Source organism: Poecilia reticulata, chromosome 5, assembly GCF_904066995.2.
Source record: "Poecilia reticulata chromosome 5, P_reticulata-male-v2, whole genome shotgun sequence".
NCBI classification, from domain to species: domain Eukaryota; kingdom Metazoa; phylum Chordata; class Actinopteri; order Cyprinodontiformes; family Poeciliidae; genus Poecilia; species Poecilia reticulata.
In genome coordinates this window covers 12,312,515-12,338,249 of record NC_088834.1, presented here as the reverse complement: position 1 = coordinate 12,338,249, position 25,735 = coordinate 12,312,515, and the positions used below count along the sequence as shown (strand labels likewise).

At 38.1% G+C, this 25,735-nt stretch overlaps 2 protein-coding genes and 1 long non-coding RNA gene across 5 annotated transcripts; 1 reads left to right on the top strand and 2 right to left on the bottom strand.

Annotated features, from left to right (window-relative positions):
- Nucleotides 1-803: 803 nt before the first annotated feature.
- LOC103464464 (uncharacterized) lies at nucleotides 804-3,769 on the bottom strand. Its single transcript, XM_008408587.2, has 5 exons — nucleotides 3,213-3,769; nucleotides 2,507-2,596; nucleotides 2,061-2,124; nucleotides 1,806-1,879; nucleotides 804-1,694 (listed from the first exon to the last, which is right to left on the bottom strand). Exons 1-5 carry the CDS (start codon nucleotides 3,261-3,263, stop codon nucleotides 1,623-1,625), a joined length of 351 nt encoding a protein of 116 aa, XP_008406809.2. The 5' UTR covers nucleotides 3,264-3,769; the 3' UTR covers nucleotides 804-1,622.
- A 12,242-nt stretch (nucleotides 3,770-16,011) lies between these two features.
- Nucleotides 16,012-25,298, bottom strand: odad1 (outer dynein arm docking complex subunit 1). Of its 3 annotated transcripts, none has more exons than XM_008408585.3 (15): nucleotides 25,149-25,298; nucleotides 24,391-24,469; nucleotides 24,191-24,293; nucleotides 23,916-24,096; nucleotides 23,702-23,827; nucleotides 23,473-23,586; nucleotides 23,285-23,352; nucleotides 22,895-23,079; nucleotides 18,751-18,885; nucleotides 18,064-18,146; nucleotides 17,702-17,870; nucleotides 17,200-17,363; nucleotides 17,026-17,126; nucleotides 16,852-16,942; nucleotides 16,012-16,724 (listed from the first exon to the last, which is right to left on the bottom strand). In XM_008408585.3, the coding sequence occupies exons 2-15, from the start codon at nucleotides 24,455-24,457 to the stop codon at nucleotides 16,677-16,679; spliced, it is 1,635 nt and encodes a 544-aa protein (XP_008406807.1). In that variant the 5' UTR covers nucleotides 24,458-24,469; nucleotides 25,149-25,298; the 3' UTR covers nucleotides 16,012-16,676. The 3 variants fall into 3 exon arrangements, with proteins under 3 accessions (XP_008406807.1, XP_008406806.1, XP_008406808.1); XM_008408584.3 differs by having other exon boundaries at nucleotides 17,702-17,873; nucleotides 25,149-25,297; XM_008408586.3 differs by lacking the exon at nucleotides 25,149-25,298 and having other exon boundaries at nucleotides 17,702-17,873; nucleotides 24,395-24,469.
- Nucleotides 20,724-22,411, top strand: LOC145551667 (uncharacterized). Its single transcript, XR_014087558.1, has 4 exons — nucleotides 20,724-21,286; nucleotides 21,384-21,465; nucleotides 21,600-21,830; nucleotides 22,154-22,411. It is a non-coding gene; the product is annotated as an uncharacterized LOC145551667 (long non-coding RNA).
- Nucleotides 25,299-25,735: the final 437 nt, after the last annotated feature.

The following is a 25,735-nucleotide window of genomic DNA, read 5'->3' as shown; positions in this document are numbered from 1 at the left end:
GACAAAGTTGACATTAAAGACTAAAGCTCATCAAACTTAAAAGGCTTTTGATCTAAAACTTACACTTGTTTGTAATAGGTTTACGTCACAGATTTAAAACTAATTAGCTAGTTTGCTCCTTGACAGTTATGCAATGTTTTAGAAAGATGGGATCAAAAACAACTCCCAGATATTTAAAGTAATCTCCTTTTGGATTTCTATAAGGATTACCATCACAAAGAATTTTGGTCCAATTCAAGGACAAAAACTCAAGGTGGAACTGAACATCTCACTTTTCAAAAGTCCCAAATTTCTGAATTTAAAATTACTTTATTAAACCAATTAAAATTTTCCATGAAACAGGTTTTTATAAGACCAAAATAGGATTTTTTTTTTACTATTATTTTACTGTTTAATGATGGTACAATTCAAAGGCAGCCAAGAAAACGTAAGTGTCCCTTCTCCAACACACCTGAATCCAATAAGTGGTTCATTTACAGGCTTCTGTCGATAAAAGGATTCAGATGTGTTGAAGCAGGGATAAATCGATGAGAATCGTGGATACGTGTTCTGACTGGAAGCTGAAGTTCTAAAGTACACCACCAGGGGGAGCCATAGCTTAACAGGAAGCTATTGATTGCCTGCTTTCTGTTCCATTACCAAGTGAGGGAAATGATCCCTGCCGCTTCCTGTCTCTAGCCAGCCATTTTCCATGTTAAAGAAAAAAAAAAGTGGGTCAAATGACATCACCAGTTACAGAAAAAAAAAAAAAATCAATTTCAGAAAACTGATCGGTTAGCATAGAAATAGGACAGACACACAAGTAAAAAGACAAATTTATTTCTTAATCAGAATATACAAAGCAGTGGCTGAAGTAACCAAATGCCATTCTGGTTATGAAAAAGGCGGTCTACACAGAAGTGGGCTACTCAACCATAACATAAAACTCGTTGAAAATGCAAGAAAAAAAAAAAAAAAGTATAAATGGTACAAACTTGCGTGGAATGCATACAGAACAAATGACCAAAGCCTTAAGATTTAAGAGGGGTTAATTAACATTGCAAACTCCTGCCTCCACAGGAAAGAAAATGGTTACACAATCAGCGGAGGTGTAAGAGACAGCCCCTTTTACTCATTTGCACCATCTGTTATGTTAACAGGGCAGGCAGGAATTAAGTAGCAGCTTAACACAAAAATTGACACCTCGACTAATAATGCCAACAACTGTCTATTATCCCCTGCTTAAAACTTATCTTTGGTCCTTTTAAGTGTATCTGAGAGGTCAACATGAGCCTTGAGGGTGAGCAGCTGCCTGTATGTATGAATCACCTGGTCAACACTTGCATAGAGATTGTGCTTCTAACAGACTGATGTGAAACGTCAGGAAATGAAAAAACTGATCTTATGGCGTGGCCCGACTTGGAACAAGTAGAAAAAAAAGCTCATTTTCAAGACCAATAAATAACATTTCATAAAAAAGAAGTATGCAGGGCCACTACATCTCAAAGACTCCAGTGCAATGTGAAAATATGGGAGCAACCAAAAGGAAAATCTCTATCGAAAACATAGAAAGCACAAGCTCTATGAAGCAATGTTGACCAGACTGGTAGGACAGTGCCGCAAACAAGTAGCAGGGTAAAGACTTAGGCCTCCACGTCTGCTTCTTTTGAGTCGCCATTCTCCTCTGTCTTCTGCTTTTTTGTCTCAGCTTTGTCCTGAAAGGAGGGAAAAACAACAACAACAACAACAGGTTTAGGAGATAAGCAAAGCTGCACAAATCACCATATTACTCAAAGCAATTACAATTCAGCCTCATGTCAACTCACCTCCTCCTCTTCAGCTGCACGCTTCACCGGCTGTGCATCGGTTTCCTCAGCAGGGGGCGCCGCCTCCGCATCTTCTGCAAAGACAGGGGTGTCACATCATAAATTACACCCTTTACGACCTATATCCAGGTATGCGCTTGCTCGGGGTGAACACCTAATCGGAATTCATGCATCGAGGGCAAAAGAGATCAGAGGAAACAGGTAAGCATTTCAAATCTGATTCATTTATTTATTTTTTTTTAAAGTGCAACATACCAGCTCCATTCTTCTGCTCCTCCTCTGTAGTTTCTTCCTTTTTGTCACTGTGTTCAGCACCATTCTGCCAAAAAAAATAATAAAATAAAACAATTTTAACTCGTTTAAAAGGGAATTAAAACAGATCCCAACCTAGCAAATCTAATCTCCTTTGGGCGTCACTTAAAAAAAAAAAACAAGGGGAAGTGAGTGGACGTCTTGTTACCTCCCCAGAGGATTAACTACCAAGCTGTGATAAAAACCACAGGCTAGAGAGGCCAACGGAGACTTCTAAAAAAAAAAAAGGGGCTGCTAGCTGTAACATCTGTGCCATTTCACAACCCAAACAAAGCCTGGAGCGGAGGGAGCAGCTGAGCAGGAGGGGGAGCCGGGCGAGCAGCGACACCTGCACGACGAGGGGCGCTAAGACAAAAGGCCATGCGGCGGGGTTTGTGTCTCAGACTCACGGTGCCATTGGCAGGTGCGTCCCCGCTCTCGGTCGACTTCTCCTCCTCCTCCGCTGCTGCTGCTGCTGCTTCTTTCTTCTCTTTCAGCTCCTACAAAATAAGAGCACCGAGTCAGCGCTCACTCACGTAAAGTACGCTCGTTCAAACACAATCTTCTTTCTCGTTCAAACACAATCTTCTTTCGACAACCACAACTAGAAAATAAGATTAAAATAATAATAATAATAATAAAACAAAACAGTTTGAAGCACACAAATGGCGCACGGTGGATAAGTGTTTAGAAAAGAAAGCGTTTCGGTGCCCATGCCGCGCAATGTGAACGCGCTTCGGCTTCCCGCCCACAGCAGCTCCGCTTCACCAGCTGCACCGTTTCAGCCGCTTTGTCTCCTCGAAGCGGACCACATTTGCGCATTTTTTTACATTTAAATCTTAAACACACAACAGGTTTTCATAACAGAACATCGACAAGAAATGACCTCCATCAAACATCGACGTCGAAAAAATGTATTTTTAAGGCAGTAATTTAGGAAATGCACATTTCGTTAAGTAGTTCGAGTTAAATCAAGTAATTTTAGCACTCACGTTTTATACAACCTGTCTAGTCTGATTCAGTAAAACTGTTACGAGCTTAAAAAAAGTTAGCTAAATCTTTTTTTTTTTTTTTATACACGACACTTCGAAGAGATTGAAACTGAATAAGACGCACCTTGGCTGTAACCTCTGTGGTGGCGGTTGTATCAACAGCTGTATCGGCCATGGCTATTTTTTGTGATTTATTTTATATAAATATAATCCTGTTGAGAAAGATTTTTTTTTTTCCTCGATCTTGTTGCCGTCGAGTGCTTAGCCCCAAAGACACTGAGAGAGAAATGATGTCTTCCCTTCTCCGCTTTTCTCTCGGGCTCGTTGAAAATCCACTCTCGTTGGACGCCACAGCTCGATCTGCCACCTGATTGGTTGAAGTCGACCACTGCGGCCAGCGATTGGCTGAGAATCATGTCGATCACAACTATGAAGTCCGCCTTCCGAATATCATGTCACTGATTGGCCAATTCTTTTTAAAGCGCTGTTGTATATTCTTTAACTAAACATATAAAAATGATTAGTGTTTTCCAGTTTAAATGCGAACAATAGACTGGAGTCAACAGTTATTAAAGTTATAACACTCAAATGATCTTTTACCTGTTTGTTTCAAGTGAATAGATTGTTACAAGTATCCCTACCACATGGCCAGAGGCAACATCTTTTGTCTAAGCGGTCTGTTCTGCAGAAATAAGGTGTCAAATTACACACAAAATAGCAGGCGGCCACTCCTCCTTTCCATATTTAACTCTTCAAATGTGCACCAGATTAAGTGTGCTTATACTCTTTGCAAGACCTGATTATTGCTCCTGCCAAAGTAATTAGCACAATTTATATATCTTTACTACGCTGCAAATTAATGGGCAACACAATTTCTGCACAACCTGGGGGATAAACATCCGTTTCTAAAAAAAAAAAGTGTTACATTATTTAGCATCCCCTTAGTCCATTAACTTGGACAATAATTTGCTGTTATCTGTATTTAGAAACTGTTAAAGCATGTTGCTGCATAAATGCCACTTGGATAATAATGAATATCAGTAAAATTTCTTTTAAATAAAATACAAGCTGAAATAATTAATGATAATTTGTGAGTTTACTAGGGACAGTCTTTACTTCATCTTTCAATGTGTAGTTTTCCACTGATTTGCAAGCAGGCATAGAGCAAGTATCTTTATTTGGCAAGAAGATTTTGCACTAAGGACTATTGCATAGTAATTCAGCCACAAATTTAAACACGCTGTAAGAATTTCATGTGGTAAATCAACACAAACGTGAAGGTTTGATCCACCAAGAGTATCACACAGCTGCAAAACTACCAAGAAGTGGGGATCCATTTTAAATGACAGGCTAGGTGATTATTGATTTCCTTTTGAGAAGCTTCAAAGATCTACTGCTCAGGTAGGGAAATCTGTTGACATGACACCTATTGGCTGTCCACTCCATAAAACAAGAGAGCCAGTGTTGAAAGAAGCCACAATAAGCTCTGTTTAAGGGATGTAAAGAACTTGGCAAAGATGTGGGAGAATATGTTGTTGTCAGAACAAGCAAACCTTTAGGCTTTCACACAAAAATCCTTTGTTTGACAACAAATACTGGCTCTGTGAACACACAGTCTCCACTGTTAAACATGGCGTTGGCAGCATCATGTAGTGGGAATGCTTTTCTCTAATAAGGCAACAAGGTGAGTGGAGATAAATAAAATTGTATATACAAAAACAAAACTGGTTTTAAAATACTTGAGACTGGAGAGTTTATTTTTAATATTTTTTTTTTTTTTGAAAATGACAGACCTAAATATCCAGCCACAGTTTGTAGACCATCATCCAATCTGACTGAGCTCAAACTATTTTACAAAAATGAATTGGCAAATCTTTCAGTGAGCCAAGCTACTAAAGATCTACCTTAAAACACGTCCACCTATGAGTGTTTCCACAAAATTTTATTTCAGATTGAACCGAAAACACATGCACGCTACACTTAACAGAATTTATTGGTTTAAAAAAATGGGTGAAATCCAAAGATCATCTTTCTCTCACTTAACAGTGATGCTCTACTTTGTGTTAGTTTGTTATTTAATGAAAAATAAACTGAAGTTTGTGATTGTAACTTGAGAAAAGAAGAGCTGCATCTGATGATGCTGATGCACCAGACAGACAGCGTTTTTCAGTTCCCTTTGTCATCTTCAGCAAAATTATTTCACCTTGAACATTTGCCACTCCTGTTATGTTCCACTTAACCGCCTGTCATTTTCGACTAAGTAACTTTTATCACTCAGTCATCATTGCAACAATTTATTCTCCACCCATTCTGGTTCTTTGTCTAAAACATTTAGAGAACTCCACCTATGACACAGTTTAACTTTTTGTTTTAAGCGATCCTAAAAATGTCCCGGACATGCCTGAGCACATTCAAGCTGGCTACGTTGATACCATTTTCCATTTTTTTTGGCTCTCCACTTTTAAAGCTTCGAGGAATCAAATGCTCTCTGTTTCAGCTTCAATCTCGTTGTGTTGGAAATGTTAAGGTCTTACAGACTCCGAAGAAGCCTCCAGGCCTTGTGTTGTCATTCACCCCACATTCAGCTGGAATATAATTACGAGGAGTGTAATTACCCGTAGAGATCAAAGGGTTGGGTTCAGAGCAAAAGCTGGTTTTTCAACAATTTATCATCTTCTTCATGTTGGCATTTCATGTTGAATATGTTCCTCTGGTTGTTGAACCGTGGTGACACAATTAATATATTTTAACTCAAATATATTGTTGCTCTCTATGTGTAACGACACCTCTTTAAAAATCAAAGCATGACAAATATTCTCCAAAACATTTCCACTCTAACATGACTAACATCCATTTATAGTTCAACTGAAAAACCAACTTATTATAGGGTAAAGTAAGAAATAAAAACCTGCAATGATCTGGTTGTAAAAATGTGCACATATTAAAAGTTTTACTCTCCTTAGGTTACCATCAGTTATAGAAAATCTAAAGAACCTGAAGTTCAGCTGTGTTAACAGGATCTTGCTGACATTTGCATAATTTAGCTGAAGCCATGGTTGGTGATGTGGCTGCATGAAGTGCAAAAATAATCTCATTGTACAAAAGTATCAGGCAGGAGAAGACTAAAAATAATTTTAGGCAATCACGTATTGACACGCACCAATGAACAATGAAAACTACTTGGGAAAAATACAAGAGCACAGCTACAACACTGGGTGTTTTTCTAACGTTATTGAACATACAAGACGGAAAGTAGCACTGAAGAAGCTATATGATATTTTTGTACTAGTAGTGGTTGTGTGTGGCAGTAATCTGCTGCCAAATTCTCTGTGTTTCTGGATGTAGAAAGGTGGGAAGAAAGAAGCTTTTTCTTTGAAGAAAAATAAACATCCTAAGATCTCCCAGAACCTGAAAGGTTCTGGGAGATCCTTTAAGGTTCTCCCAGAACCTTAAAGGATTAGAGCATAAAACTATTTAGTTTTAATTAAAGTTTTAAATCTCTAAATAGATTCAACCGGACATTTTGAGCCATAGTTAACAGAAAAAAACAGAACTTTTCACTTTCAGAATGAACCCTTTGTTCACATTGAAACATGGAGGTAGCAGCATCATGCTCTGGGGATAATTTCATCAGACAAAAATAGTCAAGAAACAGGAAATTATTAACAGGTCAGCCAGACCTTCAGATATTTGAGGGATTTTGTTTTTCAGCTTCAAAGTGAGCCACAAAGGAATGACTTTGGTAGAAAGAAAGAAAAGTAACATTTTGGAAACAGAGAGTTGAAATCTGAAAGTAAATCTCCGAGGTCACCTGAAAAGGAACGTGGATCACAGACATTCACAAACGGATATATTTGGAAAATCTCTTCAAGGTAGACTGAGCAAATGTTGCCTATTTTTAAAATTGTTATATTTTTTTCCCCTGGAGAGAAATTTGTTTGGCTTTCGGTTGACTTGTCACATTTAATAAATGTCACATTTAATACGAAAAAAGACAGAGATGAATTTATCATCTCACCCTCAAAAACCTGTCCACCTGAAATGACAAATAAAAATGTTCATGAGCCACAACATGCGCAAGTATCACTTGCTCCAGAAAGTCGAAATGCCACAGAAATCCTCAGTGTTAGAATCACAAGAACAGCAGTCCCTGCTGGAAACCCGTTGGTGGAACAGTGCAGCAGACTTAGCAGAGAGCATTACTCACTTTCTCTGCAAATGGAAAGTAGGAGCAATCAAAGAGAAGGAGGTTGTTTGTGAGATCATTTCCTGTCTATTTTTTATGCTTCATTTGACTACCTAAAATCCAACAAACACAAATGTGTGAGCGCCTGGTTCAATCAGCAGGTAGGAGAAGCAGCAAATGTCAGGGTAAAAAAGGTGGAAAAGAGATGTGATGTGGTAAGTTTCACTCCCTCCATCTATTTCTGCCAGCCACTCTGTTTACCACACTTTCCACTCCCAGGAATAAAGAAAAAAAAAACTTTTGTTTAAGCTACTGAAAGCTGTAAGAGCACAGAAAGTAATAGACATTTAAAGAAAAGCCCCATTGTGTTCCCAGTGACTTCTGTTTAAAGAAAAAAAAAAGGAATATTGTGCAGCAGCAGTCACTTGAAGCCAACCAAGAAAAAAACTTTTTTAGTGCACAGGGCTCCTACCTGCTGGGTTCAGGGACTGTAGGAGAAAAGATGTGAAGTACAAGCAGGTTAATTTCACCTTAATTTTCTTGGGCACAAAGACCTGACCTCACTCATGGAATTTCAGTGTTCAGGGGAAGAGCAAAATGGGGCCCAACAAAGAGCAAAGGTCAGAACTAAGTGGGGGAGGGGTCCCGATAATTGGAGAAACTAGTAGGGGCACACTGGGCTCTTTTGTTTTGAACAGCAGTGTCCTGCGAGGTCTGGTTGCCTTTCACTGGCTCATGCAACATAATATTAACTTCACAATGGGGCACTTTAAGTCATGCATACAGTAAAGAGGATAGTTTGTGACGGTGCTCGTCTGTAATGGGCAAAATTAAGAAAGCCCTTCACTGATGACGAAGGAGGCATACAGCAAGCAGAGACCTTTACGTGCGCTGTATCGACCAATAGAACCCGCAGGGATGTTACTCCTCCTATGATCTTATGTGTTCCTGGACGTCACATTTTCCAAGTTCCGAGTCAGAAAAGTCAACTACAATGCCTCCTTAAGATGAATATTCCAGTCTGAAAGTCAGGCTTTATGGTGCAAAGCAATTGTACTCAGATGTCAAAATTTTCAGCTTTAAAAAAAGAAAACCTGAAAATACCTTCTGAAAGAAGGGTTCAGAGTGAGAACGACTAATTATCACCTCCATTTTCAAAATTCAATGCAACTCCTGCAGTAAAAATCTTGGTTTTTGAATACACAACCTGCTGAGAAATGCATAATTATTAGATAGTGTCGTTAACAATGGTTAGCTAAGCCACTAAGCCCAACACTTTTAAGAATCCCACTGGTTTTCCAACTTGCTGTTGGAACATAGTTTGGCTTCGTGTGACAATCCTCAAAAACAAAAGAAAGCACAACATCTGCATTTAATTTTTAGCGATTGTTGCACACAACTGATTGTTTCTCATTAATAAAGTCGACAAATACAAAGTGCAACATAGCATTTGTATGTAAACTTGTTTCTAGGGCTTTAAACTTGCAACACATACAAATTCGTAGTTACTGCATATTAGTAACAATAGTACTCTGGTCAAGGAATACAACAACTAGCATGTCCTATCAGTTTTCTGTGGTTACTTGCAAATCTCAGCTCAGATCCGACCTCAAAAGCCAGCACAACTTAATGAAAGAAAAACTTGGTGAAAACATCAGAAGTAAACAGTTTATTTGCATTTCTGATTGTTTGTATATCAGATTTGTTGCATACTTTAAGAATATTTTAGTGAAAATGTTTTTGCAGTGTCTGAATGAATACAATGCAGAGAAATATGTGGTTAATCCACTTAAGTTGTTAACGGTAATGATTCTGGTTGCTAAGCACTACAGTTAGCTAATCCCAATAATTTTCCTACTTTAAACTGGAGCACAAATACATTGAGTGTGACGTTTTTCTTACATCAGGTTTTGGCTTCAAGGTAAACATCAACCTCAAATTCAAATATGACGGCTGCACATTTGGCACATAGCTATAGTAGCACTAACATACAATTAGTTGTACCGCAGACCTTCTATATTTTTAAATTAAATTAGTAGTATGAAAAGTAGAAAAAAATGCAGTAAAAATATATTGCACTGGTTTGTCTTAGGTGGATAAAAAACGTATTACTGCACATAATTTTGTCTTAAACATGTGTTTAGAGAGATGTTATTAGCATCAGGCTCTGTCACTGCATACAATTAGCAAATTTCATTGCTTTTTTAAATTCCAAGTGGATAATGTTTAAATTGCGTATTTACATAGAATTCGCAGAATCAACTTTAATTTCTGTTGTTAATGGAATGATGTACTTTCAAATAAATATCACAGTGATCCAACATTTTATTCAGTACAATAAATGTTTTTACCATATTTTGGTTTCAGCTGTTTGAAAGATAAACTATAACATGGTATTTGTCCATTCAAATACCATGTTGTAAACAAACAGTGCAGTTTGTTTACATTATTGCTGAAAGATTCAGACATTTTGTTTCTGGGTCCTCTTTCGTCCTCTTTGGTTTTGACATTTCCCTGCAGGGTTCTTTACTCTGGTCTGAGGAAACATCAGAATATAGCTGCCTCTTGATCTCTGTACACTCTCTTATGGAGGGCTGTTTGGTATCAATTCAAGACAGTTCAAAGTCACTCATTTTATAGGTACTAAACTATTGTCTCCTTTTTTCTTTTACAGTGGACAGGATGCGAGTACACAAGGTGAAATGTTGCTTCATGAGCTTTATTCTAACATCTGATTGAACAAAGAGAAGCTGTAGTTTGTGCCTTAGGGACTACATTTCCCAGCTAGCTGAGGGGTGTGGAGCTGCCAGAAGAAGCCGATGGGAAAAGGATCCCCTGAGGTATTCAGGTATGAAGCAACATCAAGACTTCTAACAACAAGCACACGAGGTTAACGCTTGCATTCATTACAAAGGTTCTGCCCATGAGCATCTCCAAATAAATCTGCACACATTTAACCTCAAGAAAAAAACCCAAAAACAATAGATTGGATATTTTATTTTATGAGAACAAGCATAAGGATAATAATATTGAACGGATCCCTGCCCCCCGTGCATTAGAGGCTGAGGGTGTGAGCAGTAACTAGGTTGGTTTCCTTCGAGAGCACACGACTTGAGCTAAACTTGAGCTCTGCTACCTTATTTATTTCACCTCTTAGCTCCACCCATGTAACTGTCTTGCCAGAGGAAAGTGGAAATTTCCAGTAATTCCTACAGCTTTGCAAAAAGTGCTCCTCCTCCTTCTGGTTTCCCGCCTTTCCTTCACTATACCTGCTCTTTCCTGCTGCAAGCTGCCTCCAACAGTCTCAGCCTCTTGGTGCCCAGAAGTTTTTACTTAGCACATGCGAAAACTCTTAATCCCTCAAAGACTAAATGCAGGCTGGAGCTAAGGCTACATGCTTCTGCGGACATTACTATGCATATGGCAGAATCTTTCAAAGATTGTGATGCTTTTTGTTCTTGCTTTCTTGATTTGAATGACAAAATGTATGCTTTTCATTTGCCTGTCATTTTAAACAACCAAGCCACACGCTGCCCTTTGAATAAATCTCAGAGGTTGAGCAAAGTGTAAATGTTACATTAGATGCTGAATGATGAAGAAGGGGTGGTTTGGGATCGCAGAGCAGATGGCAGATTTGCATTTCTATTTCTCCGGTTGATCTGGCTGATTTTCCTGAGTCTGTTCGTTTTCAGAGACGCTGTAAAAATAAAAGCTTCGCTGCCGCTGACACATTAAAACAAGCTTTTTTTAACCCCCCCCCCCCAAAAAAAACAAAAAAACAAAAAAGGACTTGAAAAGTAGCTCACACTTGGAAAAACTAGAAACTGAAACAGGTTCACAGCTTGAGATGACCAGGCTATCTTTTCACTACATCTGCGGTTTGACAACTTCCTCCTCATCCAGTGCAGAAACTCAACCGTTTTTCACACGCGCAGCAATGACAGTCTACAGCATATCTGCTTAAATGAGCTTTACAATAAAGCCACGAGTCAGCTGGAGTGAAGAAGTCTAAGTGAGTGGATGGTAGGAGGTACTCTGACCTTAGACCTATTGTAAAGAACCAACAAAGAGCCATCTGCACAGCAACCAAAGCTCAGATGAGGGACTCACACACGCGGGGACCTGAGGAGGGGGGCAGGGATTCGGAAAGTGAAAAGGACGAAACAGTTGGGTGATTAAAATAAATAGCAAGAGATCAGCAGGGATGAAGCCTAAAACAGGAAAATGGTCAGTGTAACATCTCGGAACAAGACGTTGAGCGGCGTATCAAATCAAAGAGCACACAGATCCCTCTAACTGCTTGTAAAGTGGAAGCCGAGAGGCTGCAGGCCTAATCACTCAAGAGCACATTTCCTGCCTCCTGCATGATGAGATGGAGCCAACTGAAACAGCACATGGCTAATATTTAACCACCACAGACCGCATTCGCATTTCAATCACCCACCCAACAGAAACATGCAGGACTCACTCACTCACAATCATTCGCAATGAACCCGAAGAGGCTTTTTTTTTTTTTTTTTCATTTTTGCATAAAAAGCAGATTCTGCATAATTCTGTTTAGCTTGCCTAATGGAAACTGGGGCATTTTTCAAAATGGTGATGACAAAAACAAGATGGTGTCAGGGACATCTGTAAAAATACAGAAAACTGTTTCACAGGTAATGCATGATAGTAAGGATTGCTTAGCAACAGCAGTGAAAATGTCTTTCAGGCTGCGTGGCGGAGAAACGGCCAGTGCTGCCACCCTGTGGTCCAAAGTGGAACTACCTAAAGATGGACCCGGACTATAAATGACCAGAACCGCCTTTTGTCTCTGAAGTCTGAATGTAAAATGTGTGACAGTGTGAATCCTTTAATCCAGAGATGGACTGATCTAAAAAAAAAAAATAAATAAAGATAAAGGAAACGCCCTTGCTTTCACAGCAGCGTTTGAAAATATATGAAAGGATTTAAATGGCTACCAAACGCACCAGCTCTCATGGTGGGTGATTGCTTAGCAACCTTCGTGGGAGGGAGAGAAGATGGGGGGTGCGAGTGACTCTGCTGGGGGGAGGTGTGGCCTACTTTAATGGGAGGGAGCAAAATGTGAGTTCAGGCTCTCTGAGTGGGGAAATACCTGGCAAAGATCCCAAATAAACAAACAGGACAGGGAGACAGGCTGATATGAGGAGGAGGACTGAGGACAAGGGGAGCTTTTCTGGGTCCTGATAAGAGTTTCGTCAGAGATAAATGGGAACAAGCCATTTTACGACTTGACATGCTGTTGTTCATTCCCCCAAAGCAGAACAAGGCCTGAGGCAGGAAATAGATAACCCTGCTGGTCGTACATAGAAGAACTTAAACAGCTTAATGATATATGCTTGAATGCAAGTTGCTCTAAAAGTTTAAATCAGACCGAGCAGAACTGCTGGGAAGCTGAAAGTAGAGGATGACGCCGTGGTCCATTGAAGGGAGCAAAGCTACCAGTTTGTGGAAGCTCGGCATGTGTTTGCATGTTGCATCTTGCACAGTTGGTCGTGTAGGTGTTCCTGGAGATAAGATCACTGGAATCAGCGAGGATTGCAAAAGTATTAATGGAGACGCTATCTGAGCAGCAATGTTGAACTGTTGCCACAAATTCTCAGACATCGGTTTAGACTTTGAATGGGCCATTCTAAGACTTCTGGCTGTATGTTTAGGATCTTCGTGCCAGAAAATTAAGCTCTACCATTACTACGTCTCCTCCAGGATTGCTCAGGATTTTGCTTCCGTCTTGCCTGTTTTTGTGAATAAAAAGCATTTCCACTGTATGGTTATGCCACCACCATGTTTCACAGATGGCGTTAGCTTTTTTGCTACACACAGGGCTTAGCGCTTAGACCAAGAAGTTAAATTTGAAGTTAATCTCACCTTGTTTCACATGTTCACAGTGTCCTTTATGTAACCTGTACAAATGGAACAACGTTTCATTTTCATCTTCTTTGTTTTCCACGTGTTTCCTGAGTCTCCTAAATGTCTGGTAAATAACAAACAACTTCTTACTATTTTTATTTTTTAAATGGCAATCTTCTTGCCACATTTCCTTAGCAGCCAGATTTGTGCACAACTATCTGTCCTGTCCAGATTCTTCCACTGCAAAAATACAAAATCTTACCAAGTATTTTTGGTCTAGTTCCTAGTGTAAACATTTTGGCACATTTCAAATAAGACAAAAGTAACTTACAAGTTACTATTGTGCAAGGAAGCTTTTTTGCACACAATTCCTTAGTGTTGATGATAAAGTACTTGTTCCACTGGCAGAGTATTTCCCTTGTAACATGGAAAATGTCTTGGTATAAGTGAAATAATGTGCCAGTAGAAACAGTACTTTTTTAATATTAATATTCAACACTTAAAACAAGCCCTTATAATCTTCCTGAAACATTACTTGTAAGTTAGTATTTTGTGTTTTTCTTATTCTGCATTTTCCTTTGACTTCAAAATGATGAACTGCTTTGTGAAATCCCCTGAAAATTATACAAAAGTGTGTAGTTTTGTATCCAAACTTGACATGAATAAATAAGAAAAAGGTCATTAAGAAATTTTTTTTTTGATTCTCCCAGAAAGAAAGAGAATATTAAAAGGGAGAGTATGTGCTTATAAGGACATGAATGGTAAAAAGAGGAGGCTGCCCATAGGTTCAGTCTGTACAAGGAGGAGGGCTTTTGAAGAAAAAAAAAATGGCTGTTGTAAGCAGACTCTACAGGCAATGAGGTCTCTTTGTCAGGAGCAGGAAATGAGGTTTCTGTTGTGATTAAAAGGAAGGTTACTATGGCAATGCAGAGAACCGTGTGCACAGAGAAATTTTTTGGGAGGGTGAGACGGTGGGGGGGGGGAGGCTAAGTGAGAGTTGAATTTCAAAGAAAGCAGCCTCCTCCATCTCATCACCCACCACCCAACTGCTTCACCGCCACAGAACCCTTTCATATCTGATCATCTGTTTTCATAGCCACACAGTTTTATCCTGCGCAAAGGCAAGCCGTAAGCGAGTGGCAGATTCACTTCCTGAATTAACGCTACTGTCAAAATGTACCTGGAAATAACCTTTAACCGACAGGAGACGTCTCAGGAAAATAAAACACTCTGACCCAAATATGTCTCTGCCTTCTTCAGAACACTTTAGTCAAGTGATTCCTCTCCTTGAATCCTTGCACAGCTGACACGGATAAAAAAGAAGAAGAATGATGATGGCATCAGAGTGACCTTTCAGAGATAAAAATAGCACCTCGCTTTGTTAATTGTTTCACAAAAGTGGCACTGAAAATATGCTGCTTAAAATAAGCTGCCCATCCTGTGCTTTATGTTATATAGGAAGCTGCTCTCTGCAGTGAATGCTATCTTTGCTCTACGGTGACATGACATTCGCTGTGGCTTTAAGAGATTTTCTTTTTTTAATCTGTGGATAAAACAAACCACATTGACTGCTTATAATATGGTAATCTGCCCGGCATGGTAGAACAGCAAATAGGTAACAGACTGCGTAGACACAAGGGCCGACTGTATGTTAACTGTTTGTGGTGTAAGTAAACAAAGCAGTAACTTAATGGAAAACTTTATTTCAGGATTCAAGGGACGAGAACCATCGTGAGAATGTCTGCCAAAGATGGTTTCAAGTCTGGAGAAAGTTGGAGCGAATTATCTGAATGAGGAAACATTTGTGAGACCACAAAACATGTTTCTGCTTCGGGAGGCTCCAGCCCAGATGTATCTGACTCCTGACTCTGAGCCCACAGGAGTCGACGTCCCAGCTAGACAAAGACCGAGGCTGTTTCTGCACACAAAATGTCCTTTGTGATGATCCACGGAGGTGGAAACCTTTGTCATTGTCAGCTATTGATGAATACAGTTAAAATCTAATATTTACACAGTCTGCATGAAAACACACAACAAATCAGATTAAACCTCCCTGTCCTGAGTCGACTGATTACCAAAACTATTTCGTATTTCCTAAGTGTCAAAGTAATGGTAAAGAAAAAGGAGATGTTACATCAACTTTCTTAGCATTTGGTAAAATTCCACCTTAAATTTATGACTTAAGTCAGATATTTTGTGTAATCTTGTTTCTGCCATGTTTCCTGGGATTTTGGCCCATTCCTCCTGACAGAACTGGTGCAGCTGTAGCAGGATGCCTCGTGCCATCACACCTTTTCACTTCTGTTCACAAATCTATGGGATTTAGACCGGTGCTTCGTCATGCCACCCCCAAAAAGTTTTATTATTTGTAAGCCACTTTGTAACTAAAATAGCTGGTATTCTTAGGATCATTATATAGTGTATTTTGAAGACCTACTAGTGTCTGAGCTGCAACTTCCTGGATATGTCTTGACATTTTGCTGTTCGTCCATATTGAGAGTACTCAGTTGAGGCATCTGGTTAGCTGAGATAAGTTCCTTTTTGTGAACTATATTACATCTCACCATGACCTCATTATGTTTGTGGATGTTCCTCTGCACTACCACTTGCACCATTAGACTCCCACTGGCAGAATATGCTTATATCTGCCCTTTATTGGACTCTAGCAGTTGCTTTTATTTAGCAGTTTTTGAAAATGTTCTCTATATGTCAATGTCTCACATTCTTTCTTGTCTGTTTGCTTTGCCACCACCAGGTGGAGCCAAACTGCTTTTGAAACATAAGTTGATTCTACATAAAACAAAAATTGTTTTACTGTGCCTTCTACTTTCTCAAAATCATAGGAAACACACCAATGAGGCCATCATTTTATAAGTTATTTTATATTTTGTAATTCATTTGGAACACAAATCTCTCCATAAGGTAAAAACAAAATTCTTATTGTTAAACACACTAATACAAAGCTAAAAATAACGACACATATTACCCACAACAACTACAAAAAAATGTAACAATCACATACTTTGTAAATTACTATTTTCACACTTTAACATTGCAAATGTTTTTTGAAAAATTAAAGTTTCAATCTAATATTACAAAATCAGAAGCTGAAAGAATATGGTTATTCAGAAATTATATATTTTTTATATTTTTGCTGCTGATTTTAATCAAAGACCAGACACATGTGTCTGACTGGGAAAAGGGAACTGTAAAGATTGCTTCAGTGAATTCAGATTGTGTGCACAGCAGAACTATTAAGAAACGAAACTGCTGATAAGCAGTCAGTTTATAATTGAACAAACCTTGTCTGATATTTCAGGAATATTTCAAATATGAGTGGGTCATGCTGTATGCACAGTGCTGTCTCTTGGAAAATGGCTGATAAGTCTGATTAAAAGCAGCATCAACAATGAAAATTTTAGTTTTGAACTTAAGGTAAATTGATTATTAAGGGTCCTCCACAGAACACTGAACACTGCTTATACCGCATGAGTCCATCCTCCAGGATGTGCTGTTTGCCACTAAAGCTTGTTACAGATTTTTGTAGCTTGTGTGACTCCTTGATGACCATTCTGTTTTCTGAATCAAGGAATCATATAAAGAAGATCAGTTAAGCTGTTCAGAAAAAGACTAAACAAGAAACATCTCTTCATGTTAGTCATCTGCAGCCATTTCAGGCTAGATTTGTGGCTTTATTTGAACTAACCCGTCTCATTATTTTCTTGCAAAGCTCCTCGTGTGAAAGTGGCCGGTCGTCCTCATCAGTGATAGTAGGCTCTTCTGGACTAGCCTCCAAACTGTTGGGTAAAACAAAACAGAGCCGTGAGTATCATGTGTTTATATGCTCAGATTTATCTCCAAAGCAGACTACAAGGCCGACCTGCTAACAGATGTGTGGGAACTGAGATCTCGCTTGAGGTCAGGATTCTGACCTATAATGCTTCTGGCCAGATCGGCTGCATCAAAGCCGTCTTTCAGTTCCTGCACAAAACACATGATGTCTTACAGGTTGAGCATCTGCAAACAACAACAATACTTTCAAAACTGGCACAACCTTAAATTTGAGAAAAGCCTGCACAGAGAGCATCTCGTTGGTCTTCTCCTCTATGAGATCCAGGTATGTTATGATGTTGCTCTCGGTGATCCCGGAGGTGAACCCCAGCCTTTCCTCCACCGCTGTGTAGTCACACCCCACATCTTTGAACATGCTGTCCACCCCTGAGGGATGAAAAGAACATGTTTGAGACTTACCTTGATCTACTTGCATTTCTATGCATAACATGCAGTGTGATGATTGTGTTTAGTTTTTGTATTTTTGTTTTACACAATACAGACACATTTATCTTAGATTCATCAAGATTTTATGGGTCTTTATATCAATTTCGATTTGAGAGCAACTCAAAACCATACACCTTTAATTACACATTTTTAATTTTATGTCATCAGCTTGATTGATTTTATTCTCTTTAAAGTCATTGTGTTGGTATCTGGTACTAGAAATCTTAGCAAAGCAGAGAATAAAATGTAAAGAGTAATAAAGTAAAACATTGCTGAACCTTGTTTGATTTGGTCCAGAATTGTGCTTATGGAGTCAGCTTGGCTTGCATAAGTCTCTGTTTGAGTTTCAGCTTCTTTTATTTTTTCTTCCATGTCTTTCATCAGAGAGAGATGCTTTTGCTCTTGTTGTAGTTCTTCTCGGTTAAACTTCTCCATCTCATCCTTGATCTGCTGTGACACACAGACTTACTGTTACAAATCTCTAAGAAACAAGACACACCTTTTCTAGTTTCTTTGTAATCTTGTTTTTTTACCAACAATGTTGTAGTGTATGAGAAAAAAGTATGCAGGATACACTAAATATATATAAAAAGAAAAATATATATATAAAAAAAATGTCAAAGCAAACCAGAAAAAATACCTTGTTGATCTGATCCTTCAGTTTCACAGTCTCACTGTTTTGCTCATTGATGAATATGAGAAAGGCCATGTTTCGGTCTTTAGCTACTCAGCAAAAGAGGAATACATCAATAAGATTATTTCAATAATAAAACAATATAAAAAACTGAAGTGTTAAATGCATTAAATTTTTCATTCATATACAATTTTTTCACTCAGTCTATGAAAGTAATTTTGATCAAAAATTATACGTGCTTTCAAAGTTGTCTTTGGACTTTTGCAGCTTTGTTATTTATTTATTCTCTCTAGATTATGTGCATGACCAAGACAGAATATCTGGCAATGGAGGCTTAAAAATGTGGAAAATTGCTAAGAAAATAAATTATGCACCAAACAATTGATCTAACTGAAATCTACGCAGTTTGTCTCAGAATGGCTAATAGGTGCTAAAATCCTGAAATGTATCATTCCCCCCCCCTGTTCATTAAATGTAATAAAATTGAAAATTTTGATGCATTTAATGATAGAATACATCATTAAACAGGATGTTCTTTAATTAGCTTGGTTTTGAGTTGAATAAAAATCAGATAGGGGTGGTGGAGCGTACTTTCGTCTGAAACAGACGACCATAAAAAATATTTACATTTGTTCAGTAAAACAGACTGCATGAAGTTCTGTCTCTAAAAATAGGTAAGTATAAAAATCTCACCCTCGATGAAACTATTGACCAGCTGGTCCAGGTTGTCCTCGCCCATTATTGCCTGGAGCTTTTCAAATGTGTCCTTCAAGTTGTCCACAGTATGTTCTCCTGTGAGCAACCTCTTGAGGGCCCTCGCACCTGGCACTTATGAACAAAAATAACCAAAATCTGAGAATGTGCCTTTACTCAGGTTCTAAAATTATTCTACCCCTATAAGGATATAGAAATACCCCTACAGTGATATTATATACATATAAAACACACAAATGCATATAAGAAGATTTTGACTGAAACAGTAAAACTAAAGTTACCAGCTATTTCTTGAACATTTCAGGAGCATACTAAGAAATTTACTAAATTTACTATAAAACACAATCACAAGCTTTACGCATTTTGTAAGAAGTGCAGTTTGCAGTTAAAACAGCAAACAAGTGGAAGAAGGAGATCCAGACCAGTGAGACAAAGCTCTTTGAACTCTTTGACCCACATAACACTATGTTTGACAGAAAACAAATGCTACACATCACCTCAAGTAAACACTAATTTCTTAAAGAAACATGGTGAAGGCAGGATAGTCCTGTGGGGATGCTTTTCTTCAGCTGGTCAGTTAGTGAAAAGTTTGATGGAGATAAATACAGGGGCGATCCTGCAATAAAGGCTGTAAGTGGCTGCAAAAGAGACTGGCATGGACAAAACCCGAAAACATGCAAAAAGAGCCAAGATGGTTTACAGCATCAATACATAACTGATTGGTAGAATGTTATAGAATGGCCCAGTCAAAGTTCAGACCTGAATCTTGTTGAGACTCCCCCCAGCCAGTCTGACTGAGCTTCAGGAATGTTGAAAAGAAGAATGGGCACAAATTCAGTTTTTAGATATGGAAGGCTGCTAGAGAACTGCAGTTCTAACAACAGCCAAATATATTTCAGTAATGATCTGGCTCTAGGGGTCTTAATGCTAATATACATGAAACTTTAAAACATTAAAAATAATCACAGGATGGAAAATGGGATTTTCGACAGCTATTGACACCTTGTTCTGCCGTGCGCATGGAGATTGAGAACTTTCGGCAAGAAGTTTTTGTCAGTCGAACACTGCCAAAAATAGTCAAAAACGCGGTGTCTGTGTTCCCCTATCACCCCCCTCCCCTTGTGCCTAGAAGAGGTTTTCGTATTTAATTAAATGAAGTTGCTGAGAGCCATGCAAATGCAAATCAACTGTTGAGCACCGCCTTTTGACTCTTATTAATTTTGTAGCTAACCCTTTTTACCTTCTGTTCATCATAAAGAAGTATATTTGGAGAAAGAATATTAAAACAATCTATCTTAATAGATAGAAATATATATTACATGTGTGTTAGGAGCACTGAAAAACTTAGTTTTGGTTGAATTAATGATATAAAAGAAGAATATGCATGATTACATACAATAGACTTTTGTGAAACGTGATCTTACTTTGACATTCCTCCTATCTGAAGATTTATTTTGTGATGGGAGGAATTGCACAACTTAATCAAAAATAATAATAAAAAACATGTTCCAGAGTGGTATATTGTACATAACATATTTTTGTGAATAATATTCAAACTAATGTTAATGGTCACTGATTGCTTTAAAGACCCAGAGTCATTGGAGTGGTAGTGGTCATTCCACATCACAATACAGGACTTAAGAAACTACAGATTTTTCAGTATTCAGTTGCTTAACTCTCAAGTTTAAATTGAAGAACAAAATGGTTGAAAGTATGTGATACCTTCTGATAGAGTATAAACATTTGTATTCTTTTTTTTTTTAAGTGTTGTTAAGCACTAAATATAACTCACGGATTATGAATCATATTCTGTACAAACTAAAAAGGAGACAGCTCAAAGTAGAATTGAGTAAATAAACATATATACATCTAAAAACATTTTAGCAATTAATTATAATAAAAATAAAATATACTGTCATGTAACTTTTTGAAAAAGTAACTTTTAAAATGTATTTTTTTCTGTCAACTTTCATTTAACAATACAGTCCAGTTGGTGGCAGTTGATGCGCTTTCATAGTCGGTCAAGCAGCCGCCATTAAACTCCAGAGGAAGATTTGCACCCACACTAATGGGTGCTACTGCCACACCCAACATGAAGGAAAATACCCATGCGTTGTGTGAAATGGTGGAAAAAGTCCTATTTCACGGAGTTACCTTTTCAGTATCGTTTTGATGTTAAGCAATGTTCCGGCGGAAAACAACAGATGACACCGCGGCGGTCCAACAAGACCGAACTCACGGTAAGAAAGCTTTTATAAATAAAACGTGGAGCGAGGCCAGTTGCTTTGGTTGTTTCTTACAGAAAGCGGTCTGTCGGTTTTCTTCATGCCGAAACAAGTGTAGGGTGAAATTTTGTATTGTAATTTCTATTACATGTAATGTTCTGAACTCTTAAAAATACTCGCATCATCTTTGATTTTTTCAGACCTGAAAAATGGCCAAGCCGTACCAGCCAGACCTCAGACCACGGAGCCGAGGAGCTCTTACGGAGTCCACCAGGACAAAGAGAAATTTAGTAAGTTATGATTTCACATTTAGTGAATAGTGAACACTCGCATATCAGTAAGGAAAACTGATCTTCCCGTTATTTTATTTATTTTGTTGTAACGCAGTACAGCAAGGCAATGTGGAAAGCTGTAAAGATCTACAAAATGGCGGACGCAGGACGGATATGAGGACAAAGTCAATGAGCCGGTATGTATAATCACTGCGTTGATTCCCGACTGTATAATGGTTGGTTGAGAATAATTTTAACTTATTTACTTATGTATTTTTGAGAAAACGATATATTTGCTACAATATTTTTTTAAATTTACATTTATTTCCAGATTGGGAGGCACATTTGTGTCAATCAGACTCTTCAGGAACGTTCTGATGTTCGTGATGAGGACAGAGATGCAACTGTGTGCGAGTATCTACTATTTGAGAATGTTATTTTATGCTTCAATATTGTTTATGTACATAATGTAATTATGCTATGTATTGACAATGCACAAAAATGTTTTCCAGCTGCATCCACCTACTGCGAGTCATGCAGATGTAGCTAAAGAAGCAAGCAGGTTAGATTTATTACTAATCTAGAGATGTCACAATTCCTTGAATGATTAAAGTACTGTGATTTATTAAAATCCATCAGTTTGTTGAGCTATGTTTTACTATTTATTACCAACTGCTTTTAATTTTTTTTCCAATTGTTTCCAAGTGTTTTCTCTTTTTCATTAGTGTTTATTTTTTGTAAGAATTTATTAATGTGTTTTTTTTGTTTGTTTTAATGTCTTATGTGTGCATACTAAGCTGGAAGTTGCCCAACAATTTTATTGTAGTTTCATAATGACTAAAAGATGCCTGTAGCTCAAAATGATTGTCTGTTCTGTGTTAACAGCTGATGGAGGAAGGCAGAGAGTACTGGCAGCAGAGGAGGTGGCATTCTGGGAGGATGGCAGCTATGAGGCTCAGTGACATCAGGACTACAAGACAGGAAGAGACGTCAGGTCCACGCTACAGGAGAGATGTTGGGCCTGTCCTGAACGCAGCATGATGTTCATGTTTGGACAAAAAAACACTTCCAGATGGTCCAGAAATGGACAAGCATTTATGTCTTATTTTGTGTGCAAACAGTAAAAAAAAAAAAAGAAATAAAGAAGAAAAAAAACCTTTTGTCTCTTTCACCTTTCGCCCGCCTGCTCCCCTGCAAGTCATGAAGGGGACTCGCCACTCCCCCCCTCCAAGGATTCCCCAATCGACAGATTTTGACTCCCGTGACTGAAAATGTAAACTGTCGATTGCTGTCGATATCTGTCGCTGACTAGCTGCGTTCACGTCAGAATACAGGGTCAAAAATCCCACTTTTCGTCCTGTTAATGTTTCAGTTTTCTTCTACTTGTATTTTGCACTTTGTATTGGTCTATCACATAAAATCACAATAAAATACATCAAAGTTTCAGGTAAGTTTAAGTCCAGGGACTTTTGCAAGGCACTTTCTAGCTTTATGCAGACTGAGGCAGTTTCTTTTATTTCTCAGTGGCAGTAAGAAAAGCTAAATTGATAAGTGCTGATTATACCATTTCCATTAACAAATTCAAAGCAATACACAAAGTCATCTGAGCAAAAAGCATGGTCCTACATTGTCCTGGTCCCATTTTGTCATCGAAATGCCCCAATTCCTCATTGCACTTGGTCATTATGAAGTTCTTCAGGGTATACTCATTTGCTATAATCCTCTCAAGTTCTTTCATCTCAGTGTTGTACTGAATCAGGTCCTTCGTTGCCTTCTCTCTCAGCATTTTCATCCTGGCCAGCGCCTCCTGCCTTCAGTACAGATTACAAAAATGAGCTTCACTGCACCCCAACACACTAAAATATTAAGTTTATTTGATAGAGACAGACACACATCGACATAGACAAACTGAACAAAACAGCAGTCCCATGTTTGCGTCATAGTGCAAGAGCAACAGCTAATTCGCAACACTTGTCCCTACATGGGCTTTTAAACAGCACCTCATTTAATCCTCACCTGATATCGTAAGCAGCAGTGGACAGCCTCGTCATTTCCTCAATGTTCTTACGGATTTTGTGCACTTCCTAAAGCACATTTTATATCAGAGAAGAAGAAGAAAACAGTGTCAGATACACTGCAGATTAAATAGAACTACACATATATTTTTGTTAATCTTGGATTAAATAATTTACATGGTCTCTAACCTTTGCTAAATTATTGCGCAGTTTCTGGAAATGTTCTCGTTCTATACAAAGAGTGCCCAGCTCCTCTTTGAGTTGGCTGTTTTTGGTCATCAGACTACTAAATTGAGTGGAAGCCTGAACACAAGGTATATGGAATATTTGAAGAAGTCATAGACAAGAAAAACATACAGACAGCAACCTTTGGAAGCTTGCGTCACCAGTCTCAATTGTTATATTTTTTGTAACTTACTCTCTTCACGTTGGCTTCCATGTCGCGGATAATTTTCTTGACCTTCCGTGCCTTTGCACCTTGGGTAAGGCTGCTACTGCCATCCCCTTTTCTCATCTTTGCCAAGCTCGTCTCCATGCTCAATATCTATACACAGTACAGACCAGTGACATAAACTGTGGTTTGTTTGTCCAAAAATCTAAATAAATAAAAAAATAATGAGAGAAAAAAAGACCTCTGACTGCAGCTTTTTTTGGCATTCCCTCTCCTTCTCCATTTCATTGTCTAGTTCTTTGTTATGCTCTATCAGAGACCGGATCTCCTCACGGTCCTGCTGTTGACGAAGCAAATTTTTGCGGGCATTAAGATTTTGAAGCACCTTCTCTCGTTCTTTCAGGAGATTCCCAATTTCCTTTCTAGAAACAGATAGCAAAAAATACTTGAAAAGGTTAAGTGAAACACACACAGATGTGAGAATCAGATTTCAATGCGTTTCTGTTCTTTATTCACTCTTGCTTGCGGATTTGCTCCCGAGCCTGGATCTCATAACCCCGCTGGTCTCTTTGTTTCATGATCCTGTACTGATTTTGAAGTTCAGCAATCTCCAATTTTGCTTGACAAAATATCAGATAAACATTTTAGTATTTTGTGTGACATAAGAAAGCACTAGCATTTATTGCTGAATTACAATATATCAAGCAATAACATACCCACTTCATCAGCATCCACCTCAAGATTTTCCGGACGTCCACTCACAACAGATCTTCCCTGGGCCATTGTTGTGATGAGCTTATTTAAAAAAAATACATATTTTAAAATACTAACACAACTAACTTTATACTCTGACATTAACTAAGATTACATTTTTCATGTAACAATACCATAGGGATGTGAAGCAATCATGCTACTCAAGAGAAATAGGATCTCAAAGGGATAACAACTTTTTAGAGAGTGGATGTATATAATATTGAGCTAGTGTGTGTAATTTTTAGTCTATTTGTATCAAACTCAATATATTTTTTCATCTTTTCAGTTGTGTGTAGAATCAGTTTACCCTGGAAAGTGACCTGTTCAAATAGTATAAGGAAATAATGAGAGCATATGAAGTTCTGACAGGAAATATCTTTGAAAAATGACCATTAATAGTGAAAGTTGGACATTTGGCTAAACACACTTGTTTTCCCATGCATTCGGCTCTTTGCAGCATATCATTAATGTGATTAAGCCGTCTATTAAATACTTATCTAAAAAAGAAAGAGGAAACCTTATTTTAATGCATACCAAATATCCAAGTTGTTTCACATTTAACATATAACCTTATAACGGTTCAGCCATTAGCCTCTTTCGACGAGGATATATTTGCGGTTAGTTATGTTAACGGCGCAAGAGCAACATACACCTGTTGTACAAGATATAAAAGTCATGTTATAGTGAGAGTGTTATAATAGATACGCAAAAGAAAACTTACCTTAATAGCTGCGGGTCGTAAGTAAGGTTAAAAACAACAACCAACAAAAACTTACAAACTTCCCCCGAAATAAGCAGCAGCTGTTAACAAGTTAACAGCAACCGTTGCTATGCAACAAGGGCTAATTTCTCCCTGCGCTGCGACTGTCAGGCATCAGGCACAGCTATCAATGTCTAAAGTCCATGATTCCCTCCCTGCTTTATTAAATTAGTTATATTGACTTCTTAATGTTTTATCTTTTTAATATACGAACAATAACTGTAATTACAACAGACGATTCGTGTTTTGTTGTATTTTGTAAGATTAGCTCCCCTTTGTGGTGGATGAAGATAAAATACATTAATGGATTTACCTCAATCTAAACTTTCTCCATCCAGTTAAACTGAAGTTGAGCAATTTTCAAAAAAGAAAATGGGCAAAGTTTATGTTCTTCAGAGGAATTTGTAGGTGCTTTATATCCATGTCTGTATATGTGCATCTAATACTGTCTAATATTATTTAGATTTAACATTTCGATTGCTAACGTTGAGTTATATGTAAACATGTTACCATTTTTAGACACATTTCCATTTTAAATGTGATGAACG